Source organism: Pleurodeles waltl, chromosome 8 (genome assembly GCF_031143425.1).
Source record: "Pleurodeles waltl isolate 20211129_DDA chromosome 8, aPleWal1.hap1.20221129, whole genome shotgun sequence".
Classification (NCBI taxonomy): Eukaryota; Metazoa; Chordata; class Amphibia; order Caudata; family Salamandridae; genus Pleurodeles; species Pleurodeles waltl.
In genome coordinates, this window is record NC_090447.1 from 1,141,736,381 (window position 1) to 1,141,757,933 (window position 21,553).

The window sequence follows — 21,553 nt, forward strand, 5'->3', positions numbered from 1 at the left end:
ATTTCAGTCTCCCAACGCAACAAAATCTGTCAATCATCCTAAGAGAACTGTCAAACCACCTAAGAAATATGATGATTACATTATGCCTTCTGGTTGTAATTCTTTGAAGGCCACCAGTTCACCTGTACTTTCCCTCAGACGTTCGTCCAGAACTGCTAAACCCCCTAGAAAATTTGACGATTAAACTTCACAATGTTCTTGTTAGAATATATCAATATAAATTCATTGATGTATAATTGTTTTGTTAATGTTTGTGAATTTATGAACTACTCCTAAAATTTATTTTGTTTTCTATTGTTTATTGAAATCGTTGTAAGGGAAGAGATGTGTTGGGTATGAGTTCTTCGTGCCACTCTGGTTCCTCGTGCTATGGAACCGACGAGCGGAGAACTTTGGAATGTGGAATGGAAAAACGGATGGTGTGCAAGCAGGCAGTTGGAGCCTGAGATCAGTGGAAGGAGGTCGCGAGTAAGGAGCTGTAAAGATTATTGGAACATAATAAAATATCCTGTTTACCTGGAACTGTGTGGACCATAGATCCTTTCAATATCTCTATCCACATGGAGAAACCCCACCTACACAAGGCAGACTATTGCATCCGACTTGGGACACAACTGGAAGGATGACCACCAGCTCAATCACTACTGATGGTGTAAGCATAGCCCACCTCCGTCGGTCTCACACTGCCAAGTTACACAGCACCTCCCTAACCCAATGGGGTTTCAGGCTCATAATCTCCCCAACTAGTCTGGGTCTAAACTTTTACAGTCTCACCACTACATGCGAGCATCTGGCAGAAAATTCAGCTGCCGGTACAGACCACAGCAGCTCCCTCAGCCATCTATAACATCCAGCCAGAAGGTGCCGTGGTGGCGACAACTGATTCCTCACTTTTCATGAACAATAACAAGAATCACATGAGTACAAGAAGGGAGCCAAAGATCCTGTTAAGTCTACCAGAAGACTAATAACTTACCTCCAAATGTGGCAGCTTTCTAGTTAACATTCATATCTCGGAAATTGACAGCTCCAGAGCAGTGGCGGCCCGTCCTTTAGGGCGGAGGGGCCACGCCCCTCCACCTTTTGCCCCTCATGAAGAGTGTCTGTCAGGCTGGACAAAGGCCAGCCTGACAGACACTCTCCATGTTCAGGTCAGGCAGCCAGGAGTGAGACATGCGCGATTTGCGTAGACTCCTGGCTGCCTGAGCTGAACTTTGCTGGGCTGAGGAGGTCACAGCTCCTATGGGTGTGACCTCCTAGGCTCAGCAAAGGTGCCTCGAGGCCCTCCCCTGGGTGACGAGGAAAGCGTCACCCATTGAGACTAGACCTGGGCGCTTCAGGCTTAAGCCCTGAAGCGCCCAGGGCGAGTGTCAATCAGTGACACTTCGTCACAGAGTGTGGTGGGGTCAGCAGTCTCACTGACCCCATCCCACTCTGTGACGAGGCTGGGACTGCTGCCTTCCCTCATTAAGGCAGCAGTCCCAACCCTCCTGGGACCTGGAGGCTGAAGGTAAGTGTGTGTGTGTATGTATGTGTGTGATGTTTTAAATTGAATGTTTGGTGTGCGCGTGCATGTTTGAGTGTTGTTAATGGATGTGCGTGCGTGTGTGTGTGAAAGAATAAGTGTGTGTGATCTTTTATAATGAATGTTTGGTGCATGCATGCATGTTTGAATGTTATGAGTGTTAATGGATGTGCATGCGTGCATGAAAGAATGAGTGTGTGTGGTATTTTAAAATGAATGGTGCGTGCATGCATGTTTGAATGGTATGAGTGTTGTTAATGGATGTGTGTGTGTGTGTGTGTCTGTGTCTGTGTGTGTGTGTGCTTCCCGCCCGCCCCCCCTCCCTCCTAAAGCTGCCGGCCGCCACTGCTCCAGAGGCAGAGGGGAATCCACTACAAACAAATACCTGCACAATAGCAGATATTGGTTGCCTTGTCAAGTTTGATTTTTAGAACTGTGTTAAGCTTCGAGAAGCTTACCATAAAAAGAATCTTTCTTGAAGTTGCCCCATCTTTTATAACTGAAAGGATTTTTATAAAATGAAATTAAATACTCTCAAACAGAGGTGTACAGAACTTTCAAGCCAACCTATTCATGCCCAGCTCAAACATTTAACTTTTTTCTCAGATCTCTGCCTTGCCACAAGTCTCCTCTGCTTTCACTACAACATACAGACATTTTCTAGGCATTCTACTTTTCGTCTTCATCCCTATCCTGTATCCTAGCAAGGGAAAGCTGTAGCAGGCTCTGTGCACAACACCTTATATTAATATCTACTTATGAACTCGCATGTTATACTGTAAGGTGTCCTCGTACATCTGAAACTAGGTTCATGCTTCATAAATACCTAATTAACAAATGAAAAACAATCTGTCTTACTATTGGTTTGTCCATTAACATCACTGGGATTTTTTATTTGCGCATAACATTGAGAGAGGAGCTTGATCCACTGTGGTCCACTATCTTTAACCTATTGAAAAATAAAAAGGAGAAGAAACATTAGATCATTTAGTCAACCTTTTTATTATTAAATATACAGATCATTTATGTTCATAAATGATTGGCATTGGCTACAATAGATCAATATGTCCAAAACTAATGGACAAAAATACCCAGGTCTAAACACCTTATATTCGTTTAGAAAGAGTTACATAAGCTGGTGTGTTGAGAACTGAATAACTAGAACCATTGAAATGAGGGCAAAAGATATAAGGATAAGTAGTTCCTCATAAAGCAATGCTGGCTTAATTAACAGATTAAAATTTGGTTTCAATACCACAATAATTAAGTAAGCATGATTGTAAGGATTTGACCAAAAAAAGTGATTTTAATGGATCTCCAATATCGCTGCACCCACAGATAACAAAAGCCTGTGCATTTATGTTTTTGTTGTTTAACATTAAAATAATTATGAAAATATTTTTAACTCTTGGAGGTTAAGCATCACATTCCCGTTCAGAAATGCCCCCTTTCGTGCTTTCTTTCAGTCACTTTTATTATGGCAGGCAGCATAAAATACAAGAGGCAGTATTTTTAATTTACAGATTGTTTCTAATTATCAGCAAACCAGAAGGGTATGTGGTCTCAAGAGACGTCTGTCACAAAGTACACACTAAGAATGTAGTCTAACATAATTATAGAACTTCCTGATTCTCAAACAGATATAAACTAACAAATGGGACAAGAAGTTCAATTAGCAAATTGTGTGTGTCCACCAACGAATACTTCAGTATTTCCCAATCAGGTTTCCACTGAGCCCCAGCATTGCACAAAACTTGGTCTGCAGTCCATTGAGAAATGGTGGAATAGTAAATATTCAAGTAAGAAATAAAAGTATGAAAGAAAAAATTGAAATACCAAAAGGAATTGTAAACAACCCACAAAATATTGTGGGAAATCTCGTCTACAATAGGGAGTACTATAGTAACCTCTGTGCGCTACCAAGTGTGCAGTGAACACCCTTCCTGCACGAGGCACCCCTATACATTCGGAGAACCCCTTTCGCACGCTGAGCGAACAGCCAGTATGCTACTGCTGATCTCAACAATAGCGATATTGAGAGTAGGGTGGCCATCCGCCCCTAAATTTCAAGGACTGTCCGTTGTTTAGGGCTCAAGTCTGTTGTCCGTGATTAGCTCTTCTATGGATGCCTTTGTCCGTAATTTTAGATAATCATTGAGAGCAGTGGCAGGTCTGCAGCCAGTCACACCTTTCACCACCCACGCATTGCCCACTGCTCACACTAGACAAAGAACGGGACCAGGACCACCTAGAGTTGCTCCCCTGCAAGATGTCTCGGAGCTCTTCAGCACATAGTAAAGGTTATTCTTCTGCAGAACCATTGTGGAAACTGTGATCCTGAATGAGTGTAATACAGATGGGGGTGGGTGGGGGTGGTGTCTTATATAACTATTAGGTTGGCCTTTCTCTTAAATATTAATGCAAGCCCCTTACATGAAAAATAAATACAAGTTAAATTAATCTGTGTGGAAGATAGTGTTATAGTAGAAAAGCTTAGTTGTTTAACCTTATCAGATGTTTGTGTATGTAACTGGAGGGTCGCTGGTTTAAATTCTCATTGGAGAGAAGGTGCCAACCTCTTGTGTTACTCTCACTATCTGTATATATAGCTATATATTTACATACACAGATAAAAATGTATCTATAGCCCTGTCTTCTTTTTTCTCACTATCATTTCTATCTCTTTTTCAGTCTTTGTACTCCCTGTCCTCTCCTCTTTCCCTCTTTTTCTCTATCCTGTTTCACACACTTTTGTTCTATGCCTTTTCAACACTTTTATTAGCTGTCTCTGTATACTAGGACGCTCTTCAACCCCACTCTCAGATGGCAGGAGTAGCAGGGACAGTCAAATGTAATGCTAAAGTTCTATATAAGGTGCCCTAATACCTGTCCAGTGAACAAGGCGCTATGAAAAACATAACAGAACTGAAAAAATAAAGTGCAAATAAGACCCTCTTGTCCATCACCCCCTAACTTCTTACTGTCCTCTGTGCACACCTGATTTTGGACACACCCACATGCTGACTGGAAAATAAGGTGAAGTGAATACTGAATTTCAGACTTTTACCTGAGCAGGCTTGGCATAATTGTGTGAATATATGTGTTTTGGCAAAAGGGCAAGGAGTTTAAGTCTCCCAGCATACTCATAAGTATACAATGAAACCTGCAGTCACACATGCAGCATGCTTTTGCAGCTGTGGTGAGAGACAATCTAGGTGTAAAAGATGTAAATGTTGCATCGTGTGACGAGCACTATCACACCCAAGACTGTAACACTCAGTTCTCTCTCACTACAAGTGCTTAATAGCAAAAGCATTTTTGGACATCCAACACTTTCACAAATAAGAGAGATCTGGCACCCAACACTTTAAAAAAACCATTGCGCTACAACATCCACACTTTCTTGCATTCCATACACTCACACAACACCTACACTACCTGACAGCTAACACTTTCACAACGCCATTGCTCTCCCACATCAAGCACACTCAACACCTGAAATTTCCGGCACTCATCTTCTCTTGGGATCAAATATTTTGGTAATTCTGCCAATTATGATAGTAAGTACACTTTCACAATCATTTATGGTGCAGAGGCCGAATTGAGACAACTGTCGGTGACTTCAACTTCCAAATTCTGCTCGGTGTGTATATGTTGGCTATTATTTTCACATTTAAATGAGTCCATCTAAGCGGACATGTCTGCTCAATACTTCTATGTATTACACAAACTGAAGGACATAAATATATTTTGATTTGTACCTCCATCGACCATCAAATTTAAATTTGTGAAACCTTCTCAGATGTGTCTGTAAAATTGTTCCTTAGCCCTGAAATTTTGGCCTGAATTTTGACCCTTTGTCCTGAATTTTGACAGTCCCTACCCTGAATCTGCCTTCTTCCCTTGTGTCACGTTAATTCAGAGCTATTTTTGAGAATGATTGCATAAGATGTGTTTAGCGCATATTATGGTAACACTATTTTGCAGATTTGAAGCCTTTTGTGTAGTACTGGGGGGATAGATATTAGTCTTGTTTAATGAAAAAGTTGTGCATGTTCTTTTAAAGCCTCATTTGGATTCTACCTGAAGAAATAATATAATTTTACCAAAACTTCTAAATATATGACTTTGTTACCTTAATTGAGGTATAAATTCTTGACTTTCTTCAGATCAATGATATTTATCATCTCTTTTGCTAATAAAGTACACCGGCATAATCAGAACGCAGTCACCTTTGTGTGTGTATATATAATTTTCACAGAAAAAAACTGGTTAAAGTAACATATTAGTTAGGTGATGGAATAAGATAAGAACTAACATTTAAAAACCTAAAACTCACTAAAATTTGCAAGTTATAGTCAACTGACATGCACTCTATGTATTTCTAACAACCTCACATATTCCATCACTCATAACATGTTAAATGACATCATTGAAAAGATCAATGAAGACACCTCAAATGGTATCATGTATGTCATTATCTAATGTTTGTGCATGTGTGCTGTAAGACAAGGGCAGCAAGCCTGCAACCATACTCTTTGCCTAACCACTGCTGCATATGGCAGGATTGCCTCAGGGACTACCCTGCAGCCCCAGCTGTGCACAGGCTTTGGCCCCAATAGGTTTGAGAAGCAACCCAGTCTTACAGTCTTGAGACAAATTGTTTAACAAATTGTTTAAAAGAAAACAAAATGAAGGACAGGATGTGGAGTCATACATTTCAGTACTACATAGACTTGCTTCCGTTTGTGTATTTGAAAATTTCACAGACCAACTTATTATAGATCAGTTTGTGTGTAAATGTAAAGGCATGCTAATTAGGCAAACATTATTAGCCATGAGTAATCCACCTCTTGAAGAGACTATCAAGGTAGCAAAAAGCATTGATTTTTTCACAAGTCTCCTTAATGGAGCTTAGTGATAACCCAATTTAAATGCTGAAAGTAGCTGCTATCACCAAACCTGTGCAGAAGGGTGAAAGTCCAAACAAGAGCTTTAACTCGGGGTTCAACAATACAAATTTGTGCTTTCAGTGTGGTAACGCTCCACATGCAAAGAGGGGAAGTGTCTAGTTGATTCTGGTTCTAGAATCACTATGATCACACAATCTTTATTCAATGAAACATGGGGTGATAGACATTTGACGCCACTTGATCGTTCTCCTGTCTCATATGAAGGTCGAAGAATTGAACTTTGGGTTACATTGAGGATGATCTAGAATTTAAAGGTAAATATATATGTTGCTGTCAAAGGAGTTGACATCCTGGGGTGGTTTCAGCAGGGTTTATTTGGCATGGTATTGAAACCTGGAGCTAAAGAACAGGTTCTAGTAGTGGATTGTGAGGGGGAAAGTCGAAAATGGAAGGTCAGGTTTCCTTCTGTGATCACAAATCATTTAGGTAAAATTTTTGGGTTCAAACATAGCATTAAAATCAAAGAAGGGGCTGTTCCCACCAAACACAAACTCATAAGTATTCCTTTCAGTATTAGGGAAGACTTAGAAAAGGAATTTATTAAGTTGTGCGACAATGGCATTATTGAGCCCATTGAGTCCTCATTATGGCTGTCACCTTTGGTTGTAGCTCGCGAAAGGGATAGACAATTAAGGGTATGTTTTGATCTTAGGTCCTCAAACAAAGTAATTTGGGTAGACTCACACCAACTACTAAAGATCAGTGATCTTTTTGCATGTCTAAGGAGTGCCAAAATACTTTCTAACCTCGATCTGGCCAGTGCTGAACATCAGGACGAACTTCATCCTGATTCACGTTATTTCACTGCGTTCATTTCACATACAGGAACTTTTCAATATTGGCGCATGCCTTTCAGCTTGGCCTCCGCAGCTTCAGTATTTCAAAGAGTCATGTATAATTTGCTTAAAGAGATTGATGGAACACTTGTGTTTCAGGATGATGCTCTGATCTTTGCTGACAATGAAGAAGCTCATGAAGCAATTTTCCAAAAAGTATTAAGTATTTTTCAAAAACAAGGAGTGGTGCTGAAGACAGAAAAGTGTAAGTTTGGGTGCACAGAAGTTGAGTACTGAGGACACGTGATTGCAGTGGAAGGAATTAAACCGAGACTAGGTTTATTTGATGCAACCACCATGGCTCCTCCTCCTACAGATAAGACAGGGGTTAAATCTTTACTTGGTTTATGTGAGTTTTACTCTAGATACATTCCAGACTTTGCTACCAAGGTGAATCCTATTAGCTATTTGTTAAATAAGGGAGTAAAGTTTGTGTGGGGGAACAAGTGTATGAAAGCATTTGAAGACATTAAAGTGATGCTAAGTCAGAGTGGAGCTCTCAAAACGTTTGACCCCAAACAGTCATGCTGTATTACCTTTGATGCCAGTCGAGTAGGTCTAGGAGCTATGTGAACACAAGAAGTTGATGGCTCTGAAAATACAGTGGCTTTTGCATCTAGAGTGCTCAGAGATGAGGAACTTCAGTATACTGTTATCAAGAAGGAACTATTAATGTGTGTTTGAGCCATTGAAAAGTTTAGATCATATATTTGGGGAAGGTGTTTCAAGTTGTTAACTGATCATAAACCCTTAGTCAGTATACTGGGCAGTGGAGTGAATAAGTGCTGTACCCCCAGATTTCTGAGATTAGTCTAAAAACGTTTACAGTATAAGTTTGATACTGACTATGTTACAGGAGGAAAGAATGGAAGAGCTGACTATTTGTCACATTTTCCACAAAAGAAAGAAGATGAGGAAGTAGAATTTCCTGATCTGGTGGAAGAAGATTGTGAAGATTGCATGGTAGGAGCTTTGAACATACCTGATATGAGGACATGCACGGAGAATGATTCAATGCTTGCTATGAAAGATGATGATATTTTGCAACAAGTTTACTAAACTGTTAGAAATGGGTGGTCCCATTAGAAAATGCTGTCTTCATTGTTGCAGCCTTACTGTAAAGTAAGTAGTGACATTTCTATCGAAGAAGCACGTGAGAGCCATTTGGGTATGTCCCTTACCAAACTTCATATTCGTGAAACATTTTGGTGGCCAAGAATGGATGTGGAGGTGGAGGAGGCAATTGGCAATTGTTGTGTTTGTGGATCGGCTGATAAAAGTTTGAAAGTGGTCGCACCTCTTCTTACGCCCATTGCGTGTCCAGACAGGTCATGGGAAAGATTAGGGATTTACATTATGGGACCTTATGATGCGTTATCTTGTGGTAATAAATACATTTTGGTGTTGATGGATTATGCGTCTAAATGGCCTGAGGTTAAAACAGTTAAGGAACCTACCACTAGAGTAGTAGTTGATTTCCTTAAGAAAATTTTTATGAGAGAAGGTTTCCCAGAGACTCTCATTTCAGATAATGGCACGCAATTTGTAAGCCATGATTTTGAAATATTTGTGGAATCTTATTTCATTAAACATGTGAAGAGTTCTCTTTATCATCCACAAACCAATGGTTTGGTGGAGAGGATGAATCCGATTGTTGGTGAGTGTATAAAGTGGGCCAAAAATGGACAACATGATATAGAGAAGTAATTACATAGTATGATTTTGTTTTACAGAACTACACCTCAGTCATCTACAAAAGTCTCTCCTTTTGAGTTATTAAGGGGAAGAATGGAAAACACAAGCTTTAGACCAGCGTGGATGGCAAAGTGGTTAAACAGAATTCTGATGTGACAAGTTTGATGCAGGTGGTAAGAGAAAACATGAATCAAATTCAACAAAAACAAAAGCAATGGTATGACATCAAAAAGGGTGTCATACTAACCCCTTTACAATTTGGAAATCTAGTTTGTATTAGGTCAACAATATATGTAAAGAAGGGGAAGAACAAAAACTCTTAGCAATGTTGTCCAAGTTGGAGGAGGTCATTGGTGGAATCTTGCTAAAGTTGTAAAGGTAAAAAGTTGCTGTCAAGCTGGTGATCCAGAAATCAAACAAGTTTGTGTGAAATGACCCAGTGAAGAAAATGATGAAGGTGAGAGGAATAATAATAGGAAAAGGAGGCAGAGCTTAAGAAACATAGCAATTCCGAGGAGAAATCGTTAATAGTTTCCGCTAGTATATGTTGCTACATATTTATAAACATTTTTGTATTTATTTATGGCTATATTTTTCTCTGGTCTGTTGATGTTATATTAAGTGAATTATTATTATTATTTTTTTTTTTGTTTGAAGAAGGGAAGATGTGTAGTACTGTAATGATTACTGAGACGATGTAATACATTCTAGTGCTGGGCTGTGAGTAGGAGCATTCTTAGAATGTTGATATTGGAAGTGTTGGACAGTTATTGTAAGAAGTGAAGATGCTCTGGATGTTTGCTGACTGTGCTGCTCCACAACCGTGTAGTCTCTACTAATAAACCAGTACTTATCTTCATCCCATAGTTAGAGTACTTACTACATACTGCAGGGTACCAACGGTCCAGATAGCTTAATTTTCCTGAAGGTTAACCTCTTCATGCTCAACCCAAGCCACTCCTTAAATGCTAACTTGAAAACAGCTGAATGAATTTACACCAAATCATCAAAAGTATGTTTTTTGAGTAAAGTTTAAATTTCATGCCAAATTTTTACCGATCAGTGCAACACTTTCTATGAAGCAGCAAAGTAGGTTTGTCAGACAGCGCCATAGTTATTACAAAGATGCCTTTACTACAGAAAGTATGAACTTTCAGAGGCCTTAACTGCGAAATATTCCTGTAATTCACAGTACTGAATTTATTTGAAGAATATCTTCCCTAACCAAATAAAGTTAAATCGATGGTTGACACAGCTTTTCGTCTTTTTTTCAGTGCTGGTTAAAAAAAGTTTACACAATGCTGCTCTAAGAGCATTAATCACTTATAGCAATATAGTTTTGAAACAAGTCTTTACCCAGCCCCCTTTGGGTTTTCTTCTGGGTTACCGTGTGTGGTTTGTGACATACTAAGAGCATTAATCAGCGCATCTGACAACCTCACCCTTGCAGGCCCATACTTGATACAAGAATTTAACCGAGAAACATATGTAGGTCAAACACGGAAACCTGTCAGCATAAAGTTACGCTGTCCCACACTGCTCTTTTCTTTCTCTATACAGGCCTTGTTAAACCTACTTTATAGTGTCAGTGTACTACGTGAGGATCCCACTGTAGCACCACAGGAACAAATAACTGACAAACACTTACCTGATCATCCACAATGGTCTGAGTCAGGTTTGCGACCTGAAAAACAAACAGGAGATTGATTAGCTAAAATAACGTAAGGACACAGTCAGGAAACTATAAAAAGCACAGACACAAAGAACAGACTCTGATTCCCAAAGGCGGAAGCTGGAGACCGTGGACAAGAGGAAAGACTAAGAACGGAGAAGGGGCCAGGAGGAGCAAAGATTCCAGAAGACACGAGGGAGATGCTGCCGTTCCGGCCCTATGGAAAAGCTCCAGTGTGGACAAGGTGATAGAGAGATGAACTAGAGAGTGCTGCGCATGCCAAAGGGGCTTCACGGGAGAGATCCCACTGGCGCAGCCCTCGGTCCTGCCAAGTTCCTGGTGGAGAGTGGTTAGCCCAGGTGCACGAGAGGGTGCAAAGGTGGAGGGCGGGGGGGCACAGTAGTTGCAAAATTTAAAATAGGGGAATTGGGGAATAAAGGAAATAGCGAACCAACCCCAAACAAACAAATAATTCTAAGAGTGCTAAGAAGACTAAAGCCTTTATGCGAAACTAAGATGGTCCCAGTCAGGATTACTTGAGCTGAGGAATTTCGTTTTTTTGTTGTTGTTTGATTTGTTTGGCCACTGGTTGGACAAGTTCTTTTTAATTCTTCCCCTTGAGTATCAGGCCGAGTTACTGTGGAATCCATATTGTGCAAAGAAAAGGAGAAACCTGTAAAGGGAAAGAGATAATGGAAAAACAGAAAAACAGGTTGTACTCAAGATTCAAGAGAAGGGAGAGAGGGCCCTCCTAAACCTATCACCCGAATAGGACAGGGCACCGTGACACAGTGAAGAAGAGAAATTCCTCAATGGGATCAAATAAACTATACAACACACAATACACTGTCTCAACCACTCAATACCTCCGATGATCAATCTAAATAAAGGAATCAATAAAAAAATTTTTTTTTTAATTAGTACAAACTCATAAAATTACAAAGTAAAACCACCCTTTACAAACCAGAAACAATGATAAAACTATCACATATAAAAATCAGGCATAAGGGAGACAAAACAAAAGACATCCACTCTAGTCTATTATATATGAGCTGTCCCAATCTTGGTATATATAGGCCTATTGATTTCTGGCCACAGTCCCTGTTCAATTTTAGGCCCGTTCCAATGGGTACAGCAATCCAATTTGCGTTGATTCGTTTCGGTGGTCTTTCAAAAGTCCTTCTACCACCTTCTTCAGAACATTGAGATATACTCCCCACATATATCTTTCAAACCTGCATATACCATAAATCAAATAGGCATCAATTAACCAGTCATCCCAGATCCATATGTTTATACACACATTGTCTTTAGTTTCACGACAGTCCACCAAACGGATAACTTCAAAAAGTCCACTTATTTTTCAAATTAATTTATTCAATCACGAAGGGCCCTATATTATTAAATGGGCTCCCGGTCTTTAGATCCGAGTCATGGAGCTTCGTCCTCATCCTCTTTATTCAATCCAATGATCATTGGAGGTATTGAGACAGTGTATTGTGTGTTGTATAGTTTTTTTGATCCCATTGGGGAATTTCTCTTCTTCACTGTAAAACAGAAAAACTGACCTAACAGAGTCAGGGACAAGCATAATAACCAAACAGAATACGAGGGAAAGAGAGGGCACTGAGAGAGTTTCTATAGGAGAAAGAAAAGGTAGTAAATCACACCAGAATATAATACTTACCTGTACTTTCCTTTCCATTATGAGGGGCTCCGGACAGAATACATCTTCCTGACAAGACAAAAGAGAAGAAGAGTGTGTGAAAGAGGAATAACGGGACGTCATCTTAAAAATCTGAGAGAATCCTAACAAAAGGAAAGAGACTTACTGTTACTGCTGAAAGAGATTACAGAAATACATTTTTTCTTAGGAATATCACCCCGACAAAGCAGATTTTTTCCCGTCTCCTTCTGTTCCATGCCTTCCTGAACATGTGGTGTCTGACGTAGGATACTTTTACATCTGCTACAAGATGGAGAACTTTATTAATCAACTGGCCCAAGGACAATAAATATTAGAGTGGGCCCTAGAGCAATATATATAATAAAACCACTGAAACTGAACATAGTATCTTTAGAGTCTCCATGAAAACTCTAGCAGAACAGCTGCAAAACGTGTTGGAGGGGCAACTACAACTTGTCACCAGGATTGCACAGAGTAAAGGATTGGTTGTTTCCTTACAAAAACTAATTCCTGGTGAAGATCCGGAGGGTTTGCCCCTAAATTTCAAGAGGTTTATGTGAGCTAGTATGTGGCCTGTTGAGAGCAATACTTAATTTGAAAATAAAAACGTGCAGGTGCCCAAAGCCCTCCTCTTAAACACATGGCTGCTTTGATTAAATGTGCGAGCACGGAATACTGAGGCAGCGTTATCCTGAAGCCATCTCGGGCCTCTTCAATCCATTTAAAGCCACTCCCTACCCCTTAGCTCACTCTCGTAGCTTTCTGCTTTCTCCGATTGTGACGCTTTTTCATTTTTGTCTTTCTCTGTCTTTCCCATATGTGTCTTTTGCTCGTAGTAAATGCTTGAGGCAGAAAAATAAGTGCTGGCTCTAAAAAATAAGTGCTGGTCCTCCACATTGGAAATAACAAGCACAAATTAAGCAGTGGTTGAGAGATGGCCCCATTACCAGGCCCCCTTATTAGAGAGAGAAGCATAGGCTGCATACCAAGCTGCCAATGTCAGTGAGGATATGCTCTATATGGACATTAAGATTATTATACTTGAGCGGCTTGGGGCTGATGAAGAAACACATCAGATTTGATTCCAGAAAAACCAGAGATTACCCAGTGATACCACCATGACCTTCTTTAAAATGAAGGATGAAGATGACTGGTGGCTGAAACCCCAAGAGGCAACTAAGGGTGAAATTATGTCTAAGATCTACTAAGAGCAATATCTTGAGGCCTTACAAGCACCAACCTAACAGTAGTTAAAGCAACATCTGAATCTCTCTTTGGAGCATACCGCCGAAAAGGCTAACCTTTTCATGAGGAAAACCCACCAAGAACTACCCTGAACCCGAAAAATTATCTAAATGTGTGTTAGGTGGGAAGGTCTCAAAGAAACCTCTGAAACTTCATCAAGATTCACCGAACACACGATCAATCAAGTGAGAAACTGCACATTCCCCTGGACCCCAATGTTATGAATGCGTAGAATGGGATCACACTGCCATGCTCTGTAAAAATGAGAATCCAGAACAGGAACTCATGTAGATAAACTCTGCACCCCAATCTATACACTTTACTCAAGAAATGGGACCTGGTTATTAGGTGAGTGTACAAATCAATGAGAAACGGGTCATCAATTTCTTAGATTCAGGGCGTAGATAGTCCGTAATCAAAGATGATTTAATTTTACCCTAGCAGATCATCCCTAATAAACTAGTCTGCATTAGATATGTTCACGGAGATCAGCAGGTCTATCCCCCGTGCCCGAATCATGGTGAAGATAAACGGCCAAGAAACATCAGTAGACATTGGGGTTCTCTGTAACCTCTCTGAAGATGTCATCTTAGATACAGACAATCCTTATTTCCTTACCCTCCTCGAAGAAACTATATGAGCAGACCAGGCATGGTTGCATGAGGCTCCTTTTGCACATGAGAACTTAAACAAACCATATTTACCTAAGTGCACCAGAACTAAGAAACCGAGGCGAGAACAGAGGTGAGAACAAAAGAGAGAAGGGCAATCCCAAAATGCCTTAGTAGTGCATGAGCCATGGGAATTAGATCACAAATTCAGAGCGGCTCATTTGAATGATCCACCCTTTAATATGCATGTCAAAGAGCCAGACATGAGGAAGGAATGTGACCTCAGGTATATCCTTCATTTCAGATCAGAGACGGACTATTATTCTGGATAAGAAAAGAGAATGAATAACCCCAAATAATAGTTCCTAATTGTTTCCGAGATCACATATTATTTTTTGCCCATTCCCATCTCCTGGTGGGGCACTTTGGGGCCAAAAAGACAAACCAAGTAAAAATAGCTCAATTCTATTGGCCTGGCTTCCTAGCCCAAGTAAAAAAAAAATAATGAATGTATGTCAACGGAAAACCCCTACAAACCTTCTAAGATTCCCCTATAGAAAATGCCTTTTATTGGAAAATCCTCTGGAAAAGTAGAGTTAGACCTGGTTGTTCCACTGATTAATTCTAGCAAAGGACATAAGTATATGTTAGTCTTAGTAGACTATGTCACACGTTATCCGGAAGCAGCTCCCCTGAGAGAAACTACCGCCAAGAGGATAGCGCAAGGCATGATTAAAATCTTTTGTAAGATGGGTTTCCTGAATCAATCAATCAGTCAGTTTTTGTAAAGCACGGCTACTCACCTGTGAGAGTCTCAAGGCGCTGGAGGTGGTTGGGGAGGGGGGAAGGAGGTGCCTCATCCGAAGAGCCACATCTTGAGGTTCTTCCTGAGGATGGTGAGCGATGGGCTTTGTCTAAGGTGCAGGGGGAGGTTGTTCCAGCTCTTTGCTGTGATGTGAAGGATTGTCCTCCGGCGATGGTTTTACGAATGCGGGGGATGGTGGCCATGGCCAACTGGGAGGAGTCGAGGGATCTGGCAGGGGTGTGGAAGGAGACACGGTAGTTCAGGTAGGCTGGTCCTGCGTTGTGTATGGCCTTGTACGTGTGGGTGAGTAGCTTGAAGGTGATTTGTTTCTCGACGGGGAGCTAGTGGAGGGTCCTCAGGTGTTGGGAGATATGTTCTCGGCATGGGAGATCCAGGATGAGTCTGGCGGCGGCGTTCTGGATGAGTTGTAGTTTTTTGATGTTTCTAGTCGAGGTGCCGGCATAGAGGGGTTGTCATAGTCGTGCTTGCTTGTGACTAAGGTGTGGGTGACTGTCCTGCGGCAGTCTGCTGGGATACATCTGAAGATTTTCCGAAGTTTGCGGCGTGTGTGCCAGCAGGAAGAGGCGACTGAGTTTACCTGGCGGGTCATGGACAGGGAGGAGTCGAGGATGATACCTAGGTTGTGGGCGTGCTCTGTCGGTGCAGGGGGGCGCTGAGGGATGTGGGCCACCAGGAGTCATCCCAAGCTGAGGTGGCATTTCCGAAGATGACGAGCTCAGATTTGTCGAAGTTGACCTTGAGGCAGCTTTCTCTCATCCTTGTGGCGACGGCTTCCATTCCTGAGTGGAAGTTCCTATTGGCCGTGTCCAGGTTTTTGGTCAGAAAAAGGATGAGTTGTGTGTCATCGGCATATGACACGATATTCATTCCAAGGCTTCTGACGATGGCTGAGAGAGGGGCCATGTATATGTTGAAAAGCGTGGGACTCTGTGAGGATCCTTGGGGGACTCTGCAGTTGACTCCTGTGGGTCTCGGTGTGTAGGGCGGGCGTTTGACCCTCCGAGGTCTTCCTGGTGAGGAAGGAGTAGATCCATTCCAGAGCTCTTCTGCGGATTCCTATGTTGTGGAGTGTGCAGTGGGAGACCGCGTCGAAGGCTGCTGAGAGGTTGAGGAGTATGAGCACTGCAGTATGGCTGCAGTCTAGGAGTCATCGGATGTCGTTGGGGCTGCCAGGAGCAGATTCTGACAGACCAGGGAACCCCCTTTGTATTTCAGCTAAAGAACCAAATTTGTAAACAATTAAATATTAAAGACTTAAGAAGGTCAGTGTATTACCCCCTAAACTGACGGGTTAGTTGAGTGCAATAATGGAACCTTAAAAGATTAACCAGGGAAAGAAAGAATTGGCATCAATTACTCTGTTTAGCACTTTTTGTGATTCGGAATTAGACTCAAAGTAGTCTAGATGCTCTCACTTTGAGCTACTTTTCAACGTAAGGTTCAAACCTTACTTGAAATCATTCAGGAAGCATGGGAGTCACAAAAGGTGAGAATGATCTCCTAGATTATGCAGTTTAGTTGAAGTCCCAACCTTTGAAAACTACAGGTATTCGCCCAAAACTATTTGGAAAAAGCCTAAGAGAGACAAAGACATTTTTATAATAAAAGGGGAAAATGGAGAGTGTTAAAAGGTGGGGACTGGGTCCTTGTAGTACTGTTACCCTCCTCTAAGAACAAATTGAAATCTGAATGGCAGGGTCCATATGAGATCATAGAAAGAATCGGACAGGCTACTTGTAAGTTACAGTTGACAGGAGGACGCAAGCAAATTTATTATATAAATTTGCTTAAAAAAATGATTGGTGACTGCCCGGTGCCAGTCCAAACAACATTTTGTGATAGTACTCTTGAAAATGTTGCAATAAGCAATGTTACATTGATAGAGCAAAGGAAAGAGCTCTTCAGTTGTTTATCCCTTTTGGCAAGAACATTCTCAGCTCTACCTGGAAGAACACATCTGGCAACATATGCCATACATACCAAAGAAGGAGCATTAGTCAAGCAACACACATAAGATTCCTGAGGCCAGAAGAAGTGCTATACAAGACAAGATAGAGCAGATTTGTCTTACTGAACCTTCAACCAGTGAATGGTCTTCCCCCATTGTTCTCATTCCAAAACCATCAGCTTCTGCATCGAGTTCCAAGTCGTAAACAAGATACTGACACCCGACATCCATCCATTACTTCATATTGATGAGTTAATTCAAAGGTTGGAAGAGGCCCAATACACTACTGTCATAGATCTTACGAAAGGTTATTGTCAGGTTCCCTTACGGAAGGAAGATAGGGAGAAAACTGCTTTTTCTACACATTTTGGGCTGTTCCAATTTGCAGTTCTCTCATTTGGATTACATGGAACCCCAGCCACTTTCCAATGGTTAATGAATCAACTCATTCAAAAACATCAAATGTATGCCTTGGCATACTTAGATGACATTGCAATATTCAGCTCCACCTGGGAGGACCATCTTTACCTTCTACGAGCGTTTATTTCCAAACTGCAAACCGTTGGTCTTCATATTAATGCAAAAAAATCTACATTTGCCCATAATAAAGTTAAATATGTAGGCTACATGTTAGGAAATGGTCTGTTTGAACCCCAAGAGGAAAATGTAAAAGCTATTGTGGAGATCCCATTCCCACAAAATAAACAGGATGTAAGGTCAGTCCTAGGCCCTCTGGGGTATGACAGAAGGGTTATTCCCTAGAACTCAAAAATATCTTCCCTTTCAACCGATCTCCTTAAAAAAGAAAACATTTGAAATACAGCTTTTAAAATACCTACATGTTTGATCCTAGAGGCCATTAAGCTATTAAAAACCCTGATTGCTTCGAAGCCTATTCTGCTGTCTCCTGACTTCACCTAATTATTTTGCTTCAAACGGATGCCTTCGTAATTGGGATTGGAGCTGTCCTATCTCAGCAAGATGCAGCAGGCTGAAGAAAAACCCACGGGACGGATCCCTCCTGACTGTGACTAGCAAGGGTCGAGGGCACAGGCGAGTGAAAAGCAGCAGCAATATTTAAAATGGTGGGGAGGGAGGAATAAAGGAAATAGCGGAAATACTCAAAACAAACCAATAACACTAGGAGCGCTAAGAAGACTAAACCCATTATGTAATATCAAGCCGGACCGGTCAGGATCATTGTAGATGAGGAATTTTTTATTTTTTTTATTTTTTTTATTTGTTTGGCCATTGGTTGGAGAAGTGCCTTGTAATTCTTCCCTGTGAGTTTCAGGCCAAATTACTGTCTGAACCATATTTTGGAAAGGAAAGGAGAAACCTTCTAAACAGAGCCAACAGAGTTAGGGAGGAGCAAAATAACCAAGAAGAGTACGAGGGGCAGAGAGAGTTTCTATAGGAGGAAAAAAAAGTAGAAAAATCACTCCGGAACAGAATATTTACCTGTACTTTACTTTCTATTCTGAGGGACTCCACATGGGATACATCTGCCTAACAAGGGAAAAAAGAAGAGTGTGTGAAAGAGGAATAGGTAGGCGTCATCTTGAATATTCGAGAGAATCCTGTTAAAAGGAAAAGAGACGTAATCATACTGTAGAAAGAGATTACAGAAATAAAAATAGTTTTCTTCAGAATATCACCCCACGAGTTTTTTTCATTCTCGTGCATCTGTTCCACACCAGACCCAACAACTACAAAAACATGCTTTTAATTTCCTTACAATGTGCTTTAAAAACACACGTTAAATATTAGCACATTATCACCAACAACAAACTCATTTCTCAAAACACTGACAGACATATATGCGGTCTCAGGCCAACAATGAGTTCTATCTTTCTAAATAGTGAAATTAATTCACACATCATACATAAAAAATGTGGTGCAAAACTGGATTTAGAGTGTTTAGACTTTGTATACGTTTTTCAAATATATTGTTAATAAAACAATGGGCAATGATAAGGGTCAGTGGGTTTAAGCGATTCTGTGGCTTCTACGTTTACATCATAATTATGGATTTATTGCATTTGCCACATCACTTGTAAAATTTGTAGATTTTACCAAAAGCATTGTCTCTAAAATGAATAAAATAATACTTACAGGGAATGCACTACAAAATTAGCATTTAGCCACATAATCTAGATAACTTTGCCACACAATTTGGTCCCACATGCAGCATAAAAATAATAGCATGACTATGTTAATGCACCGCAGAATGGTTCAGGGGCTGTAATTATGATGATGAAATAAGTATTTCACAGGAAGCTGTCCAATGTTTCTCATATTTCATGTCTGCCTGTGAAATATGGGTGTTTATACATTTATACGTATGCAGCATATGTACATACACACACAAAAATATATATGTGTGTGTGTGTATATACACACACATGCACACACTTATATATATGTAGAGCACCTGTTTACAAATATGTATATATGTATTGTGCACCACAGCGTTGACACATATAACATCAAAAGAAATATAATTCACTTCTTTTTTGATTTTTTTCTGGTGACAGCTGATGTTTATTAAAGAATTTTGCAACTTTAAGTTAACATGAATATTGATACTCCAACTCCACACAAGGAATCAGAAATCATTGCATCAGATTATAAACCTAAAGTTTATTGTACCTACCGGAAGTAAAACTACTAAAAAGGAATATCAGAGGTTTTAGCTCAGACCAAATCCACTTTATAATACACAGGACCATTCATTCATAGTTGTTCAAAAGCCTCTCCTACACACTATAAAATAATTATATTCTTAGTACTGAAAGTTGCTCTGTCGAATACCAATTTAGGTAGTTTGTTTATCCAGTCCTATACATCTACATATTTATCACCTTTCCATGTTCGTAATTGCAGCTTTTTAGCTGTCATTGCTGCGTTCTATGCCTATACGTTTGTGTAGGATTCATTCATGACCATTAAAGTACTTCACAGACATCAGTGTTACTGCCAGGGTGCCAGAAGGCTTTAGGATTTTTAGCACCTGTTCTCAGATATGATCCTACATTTTGGCATTAGGTAGTCTGCCAATACATTTAAAGAATATTGAAAGGCGTTACGCTTGTTGTGCAAGAATGTTGTGATTTGTTTCATGGTTACGTTTTTTGAGATCTTGTTGAACCACAGACTGAATAATGGAGCGTCTGTTTGTTTCCAGCAGTATTCTGTCCTCTGCGCCGCAGGCCATACAGGATAGTGATTTCCTATCTTTCTTCTAAATAACAATCTAGACAGAATAGCGTAGTCAAAGTATTGTCATTTCCATCCTTTTATCTGCAGGCTAGAACATATCTGTTCACATTTAAAATATTTTTCCAAAAGAACCAGACTTATAAAGATGTCCAGCATATCTGTACTGCTGTGCCCTACTCCCCACAGCCTCTCCAGGGAACATTATTACAGGTTCTGTAGTCATATAACAACAATGGTATATCGATTTGTATTGAGTGTTTGCACGAAATATAGAAGAGACTTGCTTTGGAATGTCTCTCCACCACTGCAGGTGACACTGGTAAAAAAAAAAAAAAAAATGTTAAATCATTTCTGTCAATCTGTTTTTCCTACACTTTTTTACCATGAACGGCATTTACAAGCCTAATAACCCAAGGTGAGCGGGCATCTGTTCTGGCTATTGCTGCATATTGTCCATCCATGCCCATCAATAAGATTTTTGTTGCATTCCTGGAGATCTCTGGCATTACACTGGCCCCATCTTGCAACATAGCATTCAGGCCAATTTATTCTGTCAGGACTGCTTCAGATTATGCAGTTCCCTCGTCACTGTTTATTCTCAGCAACAAACACACAAAACATAACTCAATCTATTCATGAAAAAAAAACTACAATACCTATGAATACAATAAAACTACATATCTCAAAAGTCCAAAATATTATGACTAATCAGCATTCAGGTGACCATATAAACCATATTGTCCAATAGGAATCTCTATCTATTTTGCTGATCAGAGGCAAGGTAACTATGGCTTATTATTTTCATTCATACACCCTCTTCAATATTTATTCATTGATTGCCTTGTGTTTATCATTGCTTTATTATTATTTTCTGTGTTCGCTGGACTATTTAGGTGACTCCAATATATCTAATTATTTTGCTTTGCCACCTATGGTCTGACTGATTTAGCCGAACGGTTACCCATGAGGGACGCTATTGTAGATGTTCATTAGCTCTTTGGCGTCTGGTCACAGGTATTGTTTTAAACAATTTTCCTTATGTTTACTTATATTAAAAAATCCCCTCACCTTACAGGAGATTTATTCACTGATGTGTGGGCGTCTTTGCTGTAAACAAAGTATCTTCATGTTTGCCTTAACCGTCTCTTGCTCATCAGCTCCGCAGCATCGAACAATGAGAGTGGACTCGCTTGTCGGCTCCACCTTCAGATTCTCCCTAAATCCACCTCCGGACTTTTTCTCCTCCCGTTTTCCCACATAATAGGTATTTTATTGTTTTTAACTCTTTATTTCTCTTTTTTTATTTATGACGC

The 21,553-nt window shown here is 40.3% G+C and overlaps 1 protein-coding gene across 1 annotated transcript in view; it reads right to left on the minus strand.

Annotated features, from left to right (window-relative positions):
* Window positions 1–21,553, minus strand: part of SETDB2 (SET domain bifurcated histone lysine methyltransferase 2) — a 1,110,478-nt gene that overhangs the window by 56,595 nt on the left and 1,032,330 nt on the right. Inside the window, exons 34-37 of the mRNA XM_069203525.1 lie at window positions 18,480–18,527; window positions 12,389–12,436; window positions 10,678–10,713; window positions 2,384–2,474 (exon numbers count right to left, since the gene is read on the minus strand). Of these exons, the coding sequence (XP_069059626.1) occupies window positions 2,384–2,474; window positions 10,678–10,713; window positions 12,389–12,436; window positions 18,480–18,527 (223 nt within the window). The remainder of the gene's footprint in view (window positions 1–2,383; window positions 2,475–10,677; window positions 10,714–12,388; window positions 12,437–18,479; window positions 18,528–21,553) is intronic.